The sequence below is a fragment of the Podarcis muralis genome, chromosome 7, assembly GCF_964188315.1.
Source record: "Podarcis muralis chromosome 7, rPodMur119.hap1.1, whole genome shotgun sequence".
Classification (NCBI taxonomy): Eukaryota; Metazoa; Chordata; class Lepidosauria; order Squamata; family Lacertidae; genus Podarcis; species Podarcis muralis.
In genome coordinates, this window is record NC_135661.1 from 9177795 (window position 1) to 9195830 (window position 18036).

Below are 18036 nucleotides of genomic sequence, written 5' to 3' on the forward strand. Positions count from 1 at the left end.
TCCTTGAAACCAACGTGGTCTACTGCCCTGTGAATGAAGGGTTGTCTACTTTGCAGTGGTCCACAATAAAGGGTACAGAATTGGTTGGTCAGAGATTTGGGAAAGGAAGATTCAGACTTTTAGGGGGTGGGAGAAGGAATCTGAAAGGGCAAGATTGGAATTTACAGGGCAAGACATTCCCCAAAGAGTTGGAATTGTGACTCCTGGAAGGCCTAACCCATCTATGAACCCTTGCAGACAGAATGCTGAAAGTTTGCTTTAACCACAAGAGCTAGAAAACTTCGAAAAAGCCTGAGGTTGAGCTGAATGAAGTTCAGTGTTGGATTTTGCAAGACAGTTGTGGTCACAAAGGCTCCTGGATCTTTTAATCGAAAGCGCTGATTCCCTTTTATGTATTTGAGTGAACGCAAAGATCCATTGTGACAGAATGACCTACACAGCCAGAGCTGTCAGCTGGAGAAGGAGGGCGCTGATCTTTATTGCACAGCAGAAATCAGGAGCTCTGTGTCTTTTGGGTATGGAGTTGTCCCAGGAATCTGCTGTTGACCTGTTCCATTTGGTCAGCGTGCTGTAATGCAACCACATTGGTTTGGTGCACTGAAACTCTTTCAACAAGTCAATTTCCTTTAATAGATCTTCCTTTGCAAAATGGAGCCCGCTGTCTGTCTGTAACATCCGTTTACATTTGCTTCCTCTAATTCAAATGAAGGTCTCTTTTGCCATCTAATTGTGGTTACGTTTACCTTCAGGCAAGTTTTCACACTTAAAGCACTGACTCTTCCCAACATCATCTAAGTGGGTGTTTGATTTGGTTGGCCTTTCCCTCCCCTCCCTGCCTTTCTTCATTTCCTACTGCCTTGACTATCCACCACCCCTCTCCCTTTCAGGATTACAGTTGCAACTTGCAACTTCTACACATTATCCTTCCCTTATCCCAAAGCATTTGCTCTTGTTTCTGTTTCCTCCTTCCTCTTGCTGACATATTGCAGTTTGCAAAGAACTAAGTGCCATCTTACCCTGCTGTTCCCATTTATGGCAGGGGGCAAGGGAACTAATTATGTTGCTTATCTATCCTGTGAAAGGCAGGTGGTGTTCACACTGGATGTATCTTCCTTTTGCATCTGCTATGGGAGCTGTAAAGGCAGATTTTAAAACTTGGGTCCAGGTTCTGGGTCCCCATCTTGTCTACAGTAAACTTTGGACATGCTTCTCTGAGCTCTGGATGTGACTGCCCTGAGCTAGTTCCTCCAGTTCCTGCCAGCAAGATAATCTATTTTGGGCTGAAAAAAGATCACCAGCAAGTCCCATTTCTTCTCTGTGGGTTTGAAGAGGAAATGAAGAGTTTTAAGGCAAGGATGGGGAACCTGTGGCCGTCCAGATGTTGCTGGCTACTAGCCATGCTGGCTGGGCCTAATGGGAGTTGAGTCCTGCAACATCTGGAGGGCCCCACAGGTTTCCCCTCCCTGGTCCATGGCCAGACTTGTATGCTAGGGAACCCAAAGGCTGCATGCAGTATGAAACACAGTTCTGTGATTGGAGCCAGGAGTGTGTGTGTGTGTGTGTGTGTGTGTGTGTGTGTGTGTGTGTGTGTGCTTTCCCACCCCGACCCAAATAAATTTGACTTTTGTGACAAGAGCTTAAGGTTAGAGGAAGCCTGGAGCCAAATGGCCATTTTCAGCAGGAGAGGATTGAAAGGCCTCTCAACTCTCACTGAGCCTAGCATTTCACTTCTACACAGTCCTCACGCACCCTCAAACTTTCCCCCGCAACCATGTAGGTTTTAAAGAATGTGCTCTGCAGGCTGCAAAAGTGATGTTGAGTCGAGGGCAACAACAATTTGCATTGTTTCTAAATGAAGGAAAGAAAAGCAGCTATTTAAAAGGGAGACACCCAGAGTTGGGGGAGTCCTATGTGCTGACTCAGCTTGGCATCCGTTCTCAATTTCCTTTCCCCTCTTTTCTTCCTAGTTTCCACTGGTTCCCTTGCTCAGCAGTATGCCCATCCCAGCGCCACCCTGCATCCGCACCCGCCCCACCCACAGCCTTCTGCCACACCCACAGGGCAGCAGCAGAGTCAACACGGGGGAAACCACCCAGCTCCCAGCCCAGTGCAGGTAAGCGCTACGACTGGCCATCTGTGTGGCAACAGGTTCTTGCTATGCTGTTGTTTGGGTCAGTTGCCTTTGAGACCCTGCATTCATTGCCTGGAGTCTGTGCAACCAGAGCTGACTCCTCTGGCCAGCATTCTGTCATGGTAGGAACCATATCACTAGTTCATTGCACACTGGAGGCTACTATTTTCCACTGGAAAAGAAGCTAGCAACTGGAATTAGCGATCCTGATGGATGCAAGCTTAATGCAAGTCAGAAAGTTTAGGCAGATAGTTACACTTCTTAAACAACTATTTCTTAAAAGGTCCCATGGCACTTGTATTTATGAGTAAAATACAAATGTTCGTTCTTTATCCAAGAGTATTTTTACCCTGCTCTTCATTAAAAAAGGCCCTTGGCACAGCTTGCATACAGTCTGTTAAAGGAAACGTTCTCGCTCACAGGCTTGCAGTCTAAAACACACAACACAAAAGCAAAAAGCAACAGGGAGGGAAGAGGGCGAAAGCACACTTGGGCCCCAATGTGGTCTGCAGGAGTGGAAACTGTTCAGCAGCAGGAAGCACAAGATGGAGCTGGCCTTTCACTAGAGCTACTGAAACGAGCTCTGCCTCCAATCTCACCCCCTGAGGCAGCCTGTTGGAATAGCTGGCATCAGGTTGACGAAGTCTGACGGAGCTGGCCTTTCAGTGGAATTGAGAGGATCAACCATTGTTTATAAATTTATGAATTTATGAATGGGCCTCTTGGCTACTGAAAAATACCCATTACAGCATAAAAATGATGATCTGCTTTTAGTTTATTTAACACAAAAAGAAGTAGCAGCTCGGAACATCGAGAACGGAATAGTGATAATGTTTAGCAGACTTCAGTCAGGATGTTCTTTCATAAGTTTAGCAGCACCAAAGAGAGCCCAGCCTCTGGATCTTTCCTTCCTCTGAGTGTGGCTTGAATCTGTAGCAGAACCTCTGAGCTGCCCTGGTGGATTGTAAAGGGCAAGGCATATACCTGAGGTTCCTCAACCCATAATGCTGAATGTGAACATGGATGTCAAGCATGTTGGATTATGCAACTTTTTTGCTGCTGGGAAATTTGCCTCTTCCCAGCCAGGTTTCCTTGCTGTTGCCAGCTTGCCACGAGGTGGAAGGAACCCTGGCAAAGCACTGTATTTTGCATTCCCAGCGTAGCCTGAGAGCAGAACAAGCGTTTTTGAGGGCAATGCTTTTTTTCAGCCGGAACTCACCGGAGCTCAGTTCCGGCACTTCTCAGGTGGGCGCCATTGCCATTATAAGAGAACAAGGGAGGCGTTCATGGTGAGTTCCGGCACCTCTTTTTCTAGAAAAATAGCACTGTTTGAGTGTAAATATTGCCAAGCCATTGCTATGCTTATGATTTCTTCAGCACCATCAGCACCAGGCCGCCCAGGCTCTCCACTTGACAAACGCCCAGCAGCAGTCAGCCATCTACCACACTGGTCTTGCGCCAACTCCTCCTTCCATGACCCCAGGCTCAAGCACACAGTCTCCCCAGAGCAGCTTCCCTGCAGCTCAACAGACGGTCTTTGCCATTCATCCTTCCCATGTCCAGCCCGCCTACACCAACCAACCGCACATGGCCCATGTCCCCCAGGTAAGAAAGACTCTTGATGTAGGCTGAGGTTCAAAGAGTGCTCTCTGTTCCAGGGAGGAGAAGACTGGGAGCCATTTCTCATTAACATGGGCTTATAATTCTGGCTGCTTTGATCCGGGGAAGGCCATGGGTGTGTGTCACACCCTTGTGCACCAAAGAGCTGTTCAGAATGCCTGATGAGTATTTATCCACACGGAGTAATCTCTGTCCAGCAGGAGGTGCTAGCGAGCGCTATGGGATCCCTGGACTATGGGTTTCTCAGGGTTGCCCACTGTAGAAATGGTCACCTGAGTACTTCCCTCTGGAAGGCAGGCAGAACAGGGTAGGCAGTGGCGCTGCTGCTGCTGCTGCTGCAGTTGCTTGGCTAAAGCTGAAGAGGTTGGGCATGGTGGTTGAAGGGTGGTGTGGGTCCTTGGCCCCCTGTTATGGAAGCGGGCTCTGAGTGCCACAGAGGGTGGTGTCCTTCCTGAGGAAGCTAGGCGTGAGAGAGATCCTTCTTATGGAATTGGTGGTAAGTCAGCGAGCTTTTGGGTCTGAGGCCTGAACACTGAAAAAGGTCCTTTGCAGGGAAGCCTGAAGCCTCCCTCAACGGTACACTTATTTTGTGCTCTGCCCCCCGAATATGTGCCCCCCCCCCCCGCTGTGAATGGCAAGCCAAGTGCTGCCTCCCTCCCTCCAACTGGCTACTTAACAACATATTTCGTGCTGTTTCTAGCGGTAAGGCTGTCGTATTCCTCTGAGAGGGGAGCCTAATAATAATAATAATAATAATAATAATTAATGATTCATTATTATTTATACCCTACCCATCTGGCTGGGTTTCCCCAGCCACTCTGGGCAGCTTCCAACAGAACACTTAAAATACAATAACCTATTAAACATTAAAAGCTTCCCTAAACAGGGCTGCCTTCAGATGTCTTCTAAATGTTTGGTAGTTATTTTTCTCTTTGACATCTGGTGGGAGGGCGTTCCACAGGGCGGGTGCCACCACCAAGAAGGCCCTCGGCCTGGTTCCCTGTAACTTGGCTTCTCGCAGCGAGGGAACCGCCAGAAGGCCCTCGGCGCTGGACCTCAGCCTTGCAACTATAGCCTGAGTTCGGTGGGGTCCCGGCCTCCCCCCTCCCCTGCTGAAACAAACCAGCTTTAGTGCCATTTCTGGGATTCCTGTGGTGCTGGCTATGGGCCCCCTTCCCCTTTGGGGCCTTGCTACTAAAGAGCTGGTTTGACATCAACTGATAGGAAGTGCCTACAGAGGGTGGTGAATACAGCACAAGATATTATGAGTGAGGAAAATTCTCAGGGATGATTCACACCCTGGCCGGCACTTTCTTGATCTCCTGCCCTCGGGCAGAAGATATAGAAGCATGATTAGTCGCACCAACAGGGTAAAGAACAGCTTCTATCCGTGGGCTGTTAGGCTGCTGAATGAGAAGATAACAACAGGGCAACTGACTTTCGGGTTAGGTGGGTGTGCGTCAGTAAACGAGGGGAATTAAGACTAAGAGAGCTGAGTGGGGGCTGCTCGTGTAATCTCACTGTATACAAGTTGTACAAGTGACAAAGTATTTCAATTTCAATTTATTTCAGGCCCATGTGCAGTCGGGGATGGCTCCTTCTCACCCAACTGCCCATGCTCCAATGATGCTCATGACAACCCAGCCACCACCCGGTGGGGCCCAAGCCGCCATTGCGCAAAGTGCACTACAGCACATTCCAGTTTCAACAGCGACACACTTCCCCTACATGACGCACCCTTCAGGTGAGCCGAGTGTGTGCTTGGGAGCCGCCGCAGGTCCCAGGAAGGGGGATAAGGGAGAGAAGATGAAGGTTGTGTGATGTTGAGCGCAGAAAGCTTGGGAGCGCAGAGAGGGGGAGCACAGAACAGGCACAACAAATGCTCTTAAAATGCCCTCTCCCCCCACAACTGAATCGTTACTCCCTTCAGGAGCAGTCTTTATTTCCAATCATCAATCTTTATTACGGTCCAGAGACCCAACAAATCGTTACAAAGCAATACACAATTCATACAGCCTATCTCCAGGTTAAACAAGGATTTTGTTCAGAATATAGGGATCATTGGTTCTTGCAACCACCGATAAAAACTTTGCCACTGCTAATGTTCTAGCATTTGTCCGGTCTTCCAATAGGAACCTGACATAGTGAGCCTCTGATTTTGCCGGGAAAGGTACCAGCAAGGGTAGTATCAGTTCAGCCCTGGCTTGCTCATATTTTGCACGGTGCAACAAAATATGTTTTACGGAATCGATTTCTTGAGCACACGAGCAAAGTCTGTCCTGGTAGGGAACTCCTCTCAACCTGCCATCCAACACTGCAGAAGGGAAGACGTTTAGTCTGGCTTTGGTGAACAACCTTAGATAGTTTTATTTCAGAGTGAGGATCCTGTGACCTCCATATGTCATTGGACTGCACCAGCCCCAGCCAGGGTAGCCAGGAATGAGGGGCCAGGGGACTGGTAGTTCAAGGGGCCTCTGGAAGACCACAGGTTCCCTACCCTGGCTTCATGGGTACACCCAGCTGTGTTGTGAGTCTTCCCACCTCCTGGCCTTTCCTCTCCCAGCACCTTAAATGGCAGCCTTGGTGTTGCTGCCTACACTTGGCCCTTGGCAGACTAGCCGTCATGCTCCAAAACCCATTCATGCTCATGCTTATTAAGAAAGCCTTCGCTGTGCTCACGCCACGTTTTTTAAAAGCGCCCGCCACCTGGTTTTCCACGTGTCGTGTTTTCCGTTCCTCTTCCCCACTCCTGCCACCCTGGCCCATGAGCAAGAATATGTGTTGCAGGTGGATAAAGGGCGCGGAAGTGTTTTATCTGAGAGAGACATCTCTTGTAGTAGCTGACCTGCTTTTTAAAATGCCTTTGGTAGGATTTGGGGTCTTTATCTCATGTCTCAACTCATTCTTCTCTCTCTCTCTCTCTCTTTTCCAGTACAAACCCACCATCAACAGCAGTTGTAAAGCTGACCTGGAGTAACTGTGAGGCTGGATCCCTCTTCGTTTCTTTCTTTTGTTTTTGTTTTTAGGCCAAATACCTTCCTTCTCCTGCTTCTACCAACTTGGAAGCACAGAAACAAAAACAGAAATCAAAACAAAATCTAGTATTTCACTTTATTTTTGTTTCTAAGAGGAAAAAAACAACAACCTTGTAACATCCAATAGGAATGCTAACAGTTCACTTTGCAGTGGGAGAAATTCGGACTGAAACAAAAGGCATGTAGAGCCCTTGTGGGGCGATTCCATAATTCCATGTGTTGTGTCAAAAAAGGAAAACAAACAAACAAAAAAAGCCCTGCCCCATTTCCGCTTGCAGATAAAACTGGAAAAAAACTATTTATTTTTTAAAGCAACCCTTCAAAGTCACAAATTCATCAGCTAGAGAAAGACGTAACGAGAGTGATTCTTGCTGCTATTCTCACTAAAAAAAAGAAAGAAATTAAATGAACATAAAAAGAAAATCAATACCTTTTACTTCTAACTAAACTTGAAAGAGGTTTGAAAAAAAGCAAGTTCTAATCGTCAAGCAGATATGGATTTATTATTTATAAAATCATGTTTGATGATGGGGGAAAGCCGCCGTCGCAAGGCAGCGGTGTAACTTTTAAGTTAAGAGGAAACTTTTACTTTGTAGATAATATAAAATAAAAACTTTAAAAAAAATTAAAAATAAAAAAAGTTTTAAAAACTGACCTTTTTCTTCTGGAATCTGTATGCTTCTTCACCTTGTTTCCTTTACCTATTTTCTGGTTTAGCAGTTCACTGGTGCATAAGATAGGCAGAGAGGCCTTTGGGCAGGGGACCAAAAGAGGAAAAACTGAAAAACATCTGTCTTAAAGGTGGCTTCTGTATAAATGTGTGACTTGGGCCAACAAATGTGTTCTGGCAGATGAAGGGATGGTGGTGCTTCAGGCCATTAAAGCATTAAGCCTTCTCCAACCTAGTGTCCTCTGAGTGTTTTGGACTCATTCCCTAGCCAGCATGGTTAGAGACGAATGGGAATTGTGTTCCCAACAACACCCGGAGGGCACCTGGTTGGGGAAGGCTGCATTGGAAGTAGTCGAGCCAATGCTGATTTTCACAATCTTAACTAGAAACAGGGAATCTTCGGCATGGTGGCCAAATGTGGCCCTCCAGATTGGGTCCTTGGGACTCGCCACAGGCCACACCCCTCACTGGCCCTGCTTCACCCCACATGTGTTTTGGACTGCCTGGAATGTACCCTTGAACTCTGATGACGCCTCTTGCTTGTTTGGAAGAAGGATATTGAGGCGTGTGTATGAAAAGGAGCATAGTCTGCAAATGGGGAAATTTGCCTGCTTTGCTTCACCCACGCATGTGGACCTGGGAAGGTTGCCCAGAACGGAATGCAGCCCCGATATAAACTTACTTTCACTTAGGAGTTGGTACTGCTGGATTAGCCTGAAGACCTAACTCTTTACCATACTCTGTCCAGCAGTAACCAGGAGCTGAATGCAACAGTCCTCCACACCCTAAGTTGTTCATTCCTCTATATATCAGAGGGAGATGCCTTTGGCATGGAAGCTTCACGGCTGCTTGGGCTCATAGCTTAAGAAAAGCTCATGGTGCACTCTTCCACCAACGGCTTCCTAAGCTAGTGACTCATCATCACAACGTAATTTGGGCTCAGGAATGCCTGAAGTGGGAGGTGTGTGTGATTAATGGAAACTCTTCCTTATGTTCTGTGCTCACAGGATGCAAGACTTGCGTCCTTCAGGCAGTTCTTCCCCGTTCCAAGAAGTGTGACTGATTTCAGCTTGAAAGCCGGAGAAACCAAGGTGGTGCCCTTCAAAAGTTGATGGGCTCCAAATTCACAGCAACCCACACGGTTGATCCTGTTCTCTGGAGGGCACCACACTGGTTATTCCCATTTTCAAGTATCTTATCAGGTGATTTAAAAAGAAGATTCTGTAAGGATGGCTCCATAGAGAGAGGGGGGTGGAAGGAAAAAGAAATGACCACGGAACCAACCACTGAAAATTTCTAAAAACAGTTTTATTTTACTGCAGGGGCAGATCTGTATGTATATTTTTTAGCTGTATTAAAGAATAAGTTACATGTACAGTACATACAGAAACAATATATAGAAAAATTATACTATACAAGAGTAGAAAGGTGGAGAACAAGAACACTCAGGTTTTTTTCTTTAAATGCCTATTTGGTTTTTTTAAAAAAAATAAATAGCAAGCTGTGGAGCTCATTCATTTGCTGCTGTTGATAGAGACTAATCTGTTAAGATTTTAAAATTTGGAAACCACAGTGCGGGGAGCTTATACCTACAGCTCACAGAGATGACGTCAAGTAAACTGTTCATGGCCGGGTGCTAGTCAGCCTTGGGGCTTTGCCATCCTGCTGTCCATCTCCTTTTGTGTGGCGCATCTTGAAGGACGACTGGCACAAATGTGAGGATGCAGCTGGACCCAGGTAAACTAATTTTACGCTGCATGTTGAGCCCCTTTGGAGGATGCCACCTGCAGGGCAATTCTGAGCCTGAATGCAGGTTTGCCCCCAGCCTCTGAAAACCCTGCCCTCAATGAACACCTGCACTTGTATCAGAAATTGTAACGTCCCAGAAGGCTTTGAGCCCTGATTGACGTTCTGAGCAAACAAGCAGGATCTCTGATGGTGATGGTCAGGGGATGGAGAAAGAAATTTATTTGCCTGAGCCGCCAAGCACTGCTGGTGATAGGGAAAAGGCACTTAATATCTAGGCAGGGACCTCGCTACTGCTCTACTACCGGTTATGTGGTTTGGAGCATTTAGGTTTACTAGGTAAGAAAGATCAGAGCAAGTTCCTTAGGAGAACTCAAAAATGGGCTGAAACCGGGGCGAGCAACCTGTGGTCCTTCAGATGTTTTTGGACTCCTGCTTTGAACAAACTTTCAGCAAAGGTCATTCCAGCACAAGGCATTAGTGTGATGAAATGCTAGCTAATCATAGGCCCTTTTACCGTCCAGCGGGCACATGGGTCCCATACTTAAATCTGTGTGAGGTTAGCTTGTGTGGGCAACAGCTCAAAGAGGGAAAAGCATTTTTAAAAACCAACAACAAACCTCTAGTATCTTTGGGTACACAGCCATCATTTTGCATAACAATTTGCTAGACTGTGGACAGCGTTGTTAACTTGACTATACTGTATATGGTTTGCCATTACCCATGTTTGTTTTCTGATACGTGCTACCCTCCCCATGCCCCCCAAAATCAGAACACCACCTCGGCCAAAGAGAATAATTGTTAGATTTTGCACACACAGCAGGGGAAAGATGGTAACGGCCTCTCCCATATATATATTTTTAAAAATTTCCTTCTCTCTGCTGGTTTGGGGTACGTTTTTAAAGCTATTTCCATTCTATATCAAGAGCAGATACCCTTGGTGCTAATATGCTGTTAGACCAGGCTTTCTGCTTTTTGGAGAGGTTCCCCCCAACTCTGGCGTTTGTGGCTTTGAGGATGCTGGAAAAGAGCAAATTCAGCGCTGTGTCGTTTTCATTGTGCTCCTAAAGTTAATGCATGATAAATGTGTGTCTTAACCTCACTGAGGTTCTTAGACTTCCTCTAAGAATTATGCTGTTAAAATTACTCTCAAAGCATTTTAAGCATTTTTGAAACTGCTTAAAGGCAGCTGCTGTGGATTTTTTTTTAGAGGAGAAAAAAATCCCTGTAAGCCTCGTAAGGTTGGTGTGGCGTTCGCAAAGAAGTCAGATTTGGAAATGGATCAGAAGCTATTGACTGTTTTGAGTATTTCTGTGCTGCACGGTTGGGCCTGAACTAGGGATGCTAAGCAACTTAAGACCAGAGTAGCCCTATGGGGCAAGGCAGAGATGCAAGATGACCCCTTTTCCCACTGGAATGGTTGGAAGGAAGCAGCTATTTGAGGCTAGGTCATCTTAACCTCAAAACATATAATTTCATAGCTCAGTGATGGAATGTCCCATGTCGTAACAGGGAAAACCTCTCTGCATGAGTCTTTGGAAGAGCTGGTCCAATGAGACAATACTGAACCAAGCAGACCAGTTGAGCTGACCAGCTGCTTCCTAGTAGGTTCAATTCCTTTTGACTTGCTCATGAGCATCCAATCCATTAATTGTAGGCTATTCCCTGACCCTTCCCTTGCTGTGTCTCTAGCTGATGTTGAAAGGAGATCTGTGTTGCCAGGAATGATGGCGCTTCTAGTTTAAGGTGGGGAGGCATAGCCCAGTTATAGCATGCATGCGGGAGTCCTAAGGCTCAATCTCTGCCATTAGCCAGTTAAAGGACCACAGGTATGGGTGAGGATCTCAAGAGGCTATGCCAATCTGGAGTACACAATGTTAGGCTAGATGAGGGACAGTGATGGGATTGTTAAAAGGAACTTTCATCCACTCCACAAGTGTGATCTTCCTCTGCCTACTCAAGACAGGAACACCTTGCGCTCCTTGCTAGGAAGCCACAACAGTTGACTCTGTCTTACTTGTGGTGCAGTTGCATCGTTTTAGGCCTGCATGGAGGCTGATGGATCTGAGTGTTTAGATAGTTAAAGCCAAAAATTGTGCACAGGGGTAGTGGTGATGGCCTTCTGCCATGGTTATTCCTCTTGCCTGCACTTCCAACAACCACCTGGTTCTGTTTGTATTACCCTACTTGGAAGGAGCTTAAGTTTTAAAAAAGAAAACACAGATTTCCTTAGTTCCCAAGGGAGCCAAGAAATTAGCTCAGCTAAAGAGAGCTCAGTTGCCTTCATTCAGCAACAAAATGAGAGGCGGGTGATGGAAAGAGCAAATCAGATCAATTACTTGAGTCTAGTTGGATCTGGGGGTTTTCTTCTACTGCCCACACATTTCCCCTTTTCCTCATGTGGAGGAACATCGTTACAGAGACCAAAAAATATTGTATGTACCGGTAGCAACAAAAATAAACTAGGAGCCTAAAGCAAAGGAAGAGACATGTGCAAAACCGATGAGAGGATTGAGTGAAAAAACTTAACAGAGAGGCCATTTAATAAGCCGAATCGAAGGGTCCCATCCATAGTGGCGTGAGTTATCAATCTATCTTACAAACCAACACAGCCAAGCAGGCATGTGCAGAGCTTTCCTGAGGCCTGGGGCAGAGTCTTGTTAGAATAAAGTTATAAACTCAAACAAAAAAGCAGCCGGTCCCTGGTACACCGCCCCCCCCACTGCCATCTTAGCCCTCCAAGGCTTGGGGCAAGTGTACCCAGCTGCCTCGCCCCAGCACGAGCCTGCAGCAAAGAGGAATAAGTCTTTTCCGTGGCTTTCTGAAACATTTATCCAGAGTCTTGTGCAAAAGCAGGCTGTTGGCCCATCCCGCTGTGTCAGAGGGACGTATACTGGTTGTTAACCGCCCGCAGGTGGGACCTGCCTTGTGAGTCCATCTCGTAATCATTGTCCCACTGGCGCGTTGCAGGGCTGGTGGGTGGGCTGGTCAGGTGGCTGCTGGGCCACAGGCCGCTGGCCAGCTCTTCTGGAGGGGGCACCAGGTGGAATATCTGCTCCACTGAGGAGCTCTGTCGGAGGTTGTCGGCCAGGTGGATCCGCGGGCAGCTGGAAGGGGACAGCTGGACAAGGCTGAATTCCGGGTGGCAGTGGTGGACGGGCGGGGAGAGGGGGACTGTGCTGCTGGAGCCTGCAGTGGGAGGAAGAGAAGTGAGGGGAAGTTATACTGAATATCCTAAAAATATGCTGACATAAGGGAATAGGACCTTCCACAGACGGGGCGGCATGAACCGCATGCTAAAACAGGCAAGCCAAATTCTGCACTCTGTAGAGATTACGCAAACAAATAAGAGCGTCACAAGAGGCTGATCTGGCCAATGGCCCATCTAGTCCAGCATTTTGGTTTTATAGTGGCTGACCAGATGCCTCAGCCCACAAGCAGGACCCGAACACCCGAGCCCTTTCCCTTCCTGTGGCTTTACTGTCGCCAACTGTGGAGGCAGAGCATAGCCATCATGGCATGGAGCCATTGATAGCCCTCCATGAAATGGTCCAGTCCTCTTTCAAAGGCATCCAAGATCGTGGCCATCACTGCCTCCTGTGGGAGAGAGTTCCATAGTTTATTCTGTATGGCAAAGTCCTTCCTTTTCCTTGTCATGAATCTTCCAACATACAGCTTCACTGGATGTCCGTAAGTTCCAGTGCTAAAACTATTAATTTTATCACTTCTATCATGTCGCCTCTAAACTAAAAAGGTGAGTAAGATGTGACTTGGCAGATATAGAACTATATGCCCCCCTTTTTTTTTTTACAGTCTTGCTAGGGCAAGTTTCTAATATGGGGCACCTGACCACATCCTCAGCCATTGAAAATGTAAGGCGGTGTCAATTCATTTCTGATATTTGAGGAGGCACGACCCACCGACTCTTAAAAAAGTACCGTTAGCTGTAAGGACTAGAATCTTGTGTTTACTTTAAAGGTAAAGGTACCCCTGACCGTTAGGTCCAGTTGCGGACGACTCTGGAGTTGCGTGCTCATCTCACTCTATAGGCCAAGGGAGCCAGCGTTTGTCCGCAGACAGCTTCCGGGTCATGTGGCCAGCATGAATAAGCCGCTTCTGGCGAACCAGAGCAGCACATGGAAATGCTGTTTAACTTCCTGCTGGAGTGGTACCTATTTATCTACTTGCACTTGATGTGCTTTCAAACTGCTAGGTGGGCAGGAGCAGGGACCGAACAACGGGAGCTCACCCCATCGCGGGGATTTGAACAGCCGACCTTCAGATCGGCAAGCCCTGGGCTCTGTGGTTTAGACCACAGCGCCACCCGCATCCCTTTGGTGTTTACTTTACAGAACACCAAATATGACATTCCATACAACTCCACAGTGGTGATAGGCACAATGGCCTGGTTCCATGTTTTCAGGAACCGTGATAAGCTGCAATGTCTCCACAGCTGCAAGGGCAGCACAGACAGCAGCCAAATAGCAGGTGAGGCACTCTGCTCCCTTCTCAACAAGACTCTGAAAGTTACTAGCCCTGAATGGACCTACAGTAGTCATTGCTGGCATGACTAGAAAAGAAAGCAAGAACTAGCTAACTTTTTCACTACTGCACCTGATTGCTTTGAGGTCATCCTTGTCTGCAACTAGCTAGGTGTTCCTTGGTGGTGCTAAGAGCTTCCTTCTTTTCTGTTTCCAATTCCTGTATCAGCAAAGCAGGAATGGGCTATGTCACCCCCTAAGCAACACACATTCCTGCTTTGCACCTAAGCAGAAGCATCATATGTTGGTGATGTGATTTGGGTGGTTGTTTTTATACACAACACACACACACACACACACACACACACACACACACACACACACTTCTCCAGCTCAGTTCAGCAGGCAGAGGCTTCCAGCTGAGTGATCAAAAGCGGAAGAGAGTGGAGGATATGGCAAGGGATTTCCCCCACCAAATTACAGTGGAAGGAAACCACAAGCGCTGGTGTCCAAAGCCAGCTGCCTTCCTCATTCTAGAAGGACAGAGCCTTCGAATTCTCCAAGGCCTGCTGAAGCTGTTACAGCAGGAATTCTAGAAAACAGCCATTTCACCTTGATAGATGTTGGCAGAAAACAGAGGATGGTGTAAAAATCTTAACAAACTGTAAGTGTTCTAATTTTCATAGATGCGGAGAAAGCCTTCGATAATGTTAACTGGGACTTTATGCTTAAAAATATGGAAGGTATGGAAATGGGTCAAGAGTTCTTAAACGGCATAGGGGCAATTTATACAGAGCAGAAGGCGAAACTAATAGTAAACGGTGCCATTACAGAGGATATTAAAATCCGTAAGGGAACTCGACAGGGCTGCCCACTCTCACCGTTACTTTTTATAATGGTTTTGGAAGTGTTACTGAATGCTATTAGGGAAAACAAACAAATTAAAGGAGTAACACTTGGCGCAAATGAATACAAAATCAAAGCGTACGCTGACGACGTGGTTATAACGGTGGAGGAACCCGCTGAGAGTATAAAAGAACTACTGGCGGAGATAGAAAAATTTGACAAAGTTGCAGGATTCAAATTGAACAAGAATAAGACAAAAATGATCGTTAAAAATATGGATCAGGACAAGGTCGTAACGTTACAAGAACAAACCGGAATTGAAGCTGTTAAAAAGATAAAATACCTAGGAATCTGGATTACTAACAAAAATATTGATCTATATCAAAATAACTACGTCCCGGTTTGGAATAAAATTAAAAAAGATTTAGAGGTTTGGGCCAGACTGAAATTATCTCTCTGGGGAAGAGTGTCTATGGTGAAAATGATGTTGCTACCTAAATTGTTGTTTCTGTTTCAAACAATTCCTATATTAAGGGGAACAAAAAATTTTAAAGAATGGCAAAGATCTATTTCAAGATATGTCTGGGAGGGGAAGAAGCCCAGGATTAAATTCAAGCTGTTGACGGATGCTAAAGAAAGAGGGGGCTTCGCCCTCCCAGACATGAGACTTTATTACGAAGCGACGTGTCTTTGCTGGATAAAAGATTGGGTTAAATTAGAAAAGGGAAGGTTGTTGGACTTGGAAGGATATAACAATAAATTCGGGTGGCACGCGTACTTATGGAAGGATAAAAGGAGGGTACATAAAGGGTTTACCAGCCACATCTTTAAGGGTCCATTAATAGAGGTCTGGGATAGATACAAGAACATCTTAGAGCCGAGAACACCACACTGGCTATCCCCACAAGAGTTAATGAGCGTTAAGAAAGTAAACACGGCAGAAAAGTGGGGAAAGCTAGAAGAAATGGTAATAAAGGAAGGAGGAAAGTGGAAAATAAAACCACACGACCAGATCCAATCGCTCACGCAAGGCTGGCTTCACTACTTCCAGATAAACGAAATCTTTAATTCGGAGGTAAAAGATAGGGGTTATGTGGAAAAAGAATCTATATACCAAAAGGAGATAATAAACAGTGAATCTAAAAATATTTCTAAAATGTATAAAATATTACTCGAGTGGCAAACGAAGGATGAGGAGGTGAAGTCAGTGATGGTGGAATGGGCAAGAGATCTTGGATATAATATCCTAATGCAAGACTGGGAAAGGCTCTGGAGAGTAAATATGAAATTCACGGCATGTATGCTACTTAAGGAAAATGTGATGAAGATGCAATACAGGTGGTATATGACACCGGTGAAACTAGCTAAGATGTATAAAGTAGATAATACATGCTGGAAATGCAAACAAAAGGAGGGGACCTTTTACCATCAGTGGTGGGAGTGTCATAAGGTTAAAAACTTCTGGGAGGATATATACAATGAGTTAAAAAAGTTACTAGGTTACACCTTTGTTAAAAAACCAGAAGCCTTCCTACTTAATATTATGGGGAAAGACATTAGGAAAAAAGATCATAAAATCTTCCAGTATGCAGTTACCGCAGCCAGAATCGTGATTGCACAGAGATGGAAACAGGAGGTAGTCCCAACGACAGCAGAATGGAGGGCAAAATTAATAGAATATGCCGAGTTAGACAAACTAACAGGGAAAATAAGATATTTAAAAGATCAATTGTTTATTGAAGACTGGGGAAAGTTTGTGGGTTATCTGGAAAATAAATGTTCTGTAAACACAACATTAGTGGGTTTTAAAGAGGCTTTGTGAATGATCAATAAGTATTGTTAAATGGAAATAGTGTACAAAGGAGGTACGAATGGCAATATAAAAATGGAATGTGTTACAAAGACTTAAACGCGAATGAATGTCAACACCGCTGAAGGAAGTTCAAAATGTATAAGAAATGACAAACTTCGAATATACTGTATATATAACTGAATTTAATAAAGTTTTTTAAAATGCAAAAAAAAAAAAAACAAACTGTAAGTGTTCAGTGATCGCAGCCTTAGCATGATGAAGAGAGGAAAGTCCCCCAAGTTCAGTCCCCAGCCGCCTGTGCATCTGTCTGCCTCCGCTCCTTATTTCCTGCTTAAAGCCGAGTGTGGTTGGAAAAGGCCCAATGCATGGAAGAGACTAAATGGCAGCCATAGCTGCCTCCTACCTTGTGCATGTGGAAGAACCACTACATAGCTGGACAGCTGTACGTTGCAGGCCGTTCCGCACTCCAGGGGGATGGGGAAGCGCTGGAAGTGGTGCAACATGTCCAAAATGGAGGCAAAGTGCAGGTGCTGGACACGACACTGGCCCCTCTCGGTTAGGGAGAGCCGTAGGTGCTGCCAAGGTAAAGGAAGCAGGGAGACACATGTCAGCAACAGCAGCCAATTCATACAGGTCATGTAAAAGTTTCAGCAAGGATCAGAAGGGCGTGTGCAAATCCCATCACCTGAGCCAGGGAGAAACCCCACTGCCTAACCTTCCCCAATCTGGTGTCTTGGACTACAAATCCCATGAGCGCCAGTCAGCATGGCCATGGCCATGAGAGTTGTAGTCCAGCTCATTTCTCTCTCTCTTTTATAATTGCATTTTCCTCTCTTGCACTGAACATAATAAAAGTATACCAATCCACCAAAAGATTGTCTTTTTATTCCATTCCTCTTGCTATTTTTTGTTTAGCGATTAATTTTCCCATCAACACTAAATGCCGGACATCTCAACCATGTGGTCAATGCCCCATCCTCCAAGAAGTTGGCCAATAAGAGGCTTAAAATTCAGATTTATATTGTCCCCTGGGTAAAGATTAAGTAAAACCAACTCTGCGCCTTTGAATATTTTTGGTCCAGTTATCTAATTCCTTTGAATACATCCCCCCTGAATGTGGCTGCCTTATCACAAGTCTCCTGGACATTAAAAAAAAAGCTATTTAGATATGAAGTCCAAGCGGGATTTCAACAGTGCTCCAGTTTGGGGCCATGAAAGCCTGCCTGCTAACGTACTGACTGGTGGCAGAGGGAGCCTCCTCAGCAAGAGACGCTGTACCTTTGCTCTTCCTTGGAAGTTGAACGTGAGGACGTAGTCTCCCCTGCGGGTTTCACTCTGTCGGATGAGGAAAACCCCATGTCCGTCAAGGCCCTGGTGCTGAACCAGCTGAGCGGCTTTGACTCGAGAAATGGGGCCATGGAACCAGGGGAAGGATGTCAGGTAGTGGTCAGTCTTCTGGCCGTTCTGGTCTGGGAGGCTGGGTGGCATTGCCCCTAGGGGAGAGGGAAGGGCTCAGCTGTCATTTTAAACAATTTCTCCCCCCAGAAAAGCTCAAGGCAGCTATGGTAAAAGCGTGTTGCACCACACACAAGTGCTTACAGTTAGCAGAGCCAGAGAATTAGCAACACAAAACAAAAAATAGACAGCTTTGTTATTATCGGGGAACTCCCTTCTGTTGATTCCCCAGAGTCCAG

General features: G+C 46.0%; 2 protein-coding genes across 7 annotated transcripts in view; one reads left to right on the top strand and one right to left on the bottom strand.

Moving 5' to 3' along the window:
• Positions 1-7440, top strand: part of ATXN2 (ataxin 2) — a 63063-nt gene extending 55623 nt beyond the window's left edge. For all 5 annotated transcript variants that reach the window (XM_077931178.1, XM_077931174.1, XM_077931176.1 and 2 more), the window contains 4 exons: positions 1968-2113; positions 3509-3736; positions 5324-5495; positions 6684-7440. In XM_077931178.1, the coding sequence (XP_077787304.1) occupies positions 1968-2113; positions 3509-3736; positions 5324-5495; positions 6684-6712 (575 nt within the window). In that variant the 3' untranslated portion in view covers positions 6713-7440. The remainder of the gene's footprint in view (positions 1-1967; positions 2114-3508; positions 3737-5323; positions 5496-6683) is intronic.
• Positions 7441-8743: 1303 nt separating this feature from the next.
• Positions 8744-18036, bottom strand: part of SH2B3 (SH2B adaptor protein 3) — a 72604-nt gene continuing 63311 nt past the window's right edge. For both annotated transcript variants that reach the window (XM_028741309.2, XM_028741310.2), the window contains exons 6-8: positions 17621-17835; positions 16746-16917; positions 8744-12391 (exon numbers count right to left, since the gene is read on the bottom strand). In XM_028741309.2, coding sequence (XP_028597142.2) covers positions 12081-12391; positions 16746-16917; positions 17621-17835 — 698 coding nt within the window. In that variant the 3' untranslated portion in view covers positions 8744-12080. The remainder of the gene's footprint in view (positions 12392-16745; positions 16918-17620; positions 17836-18036) is intronic.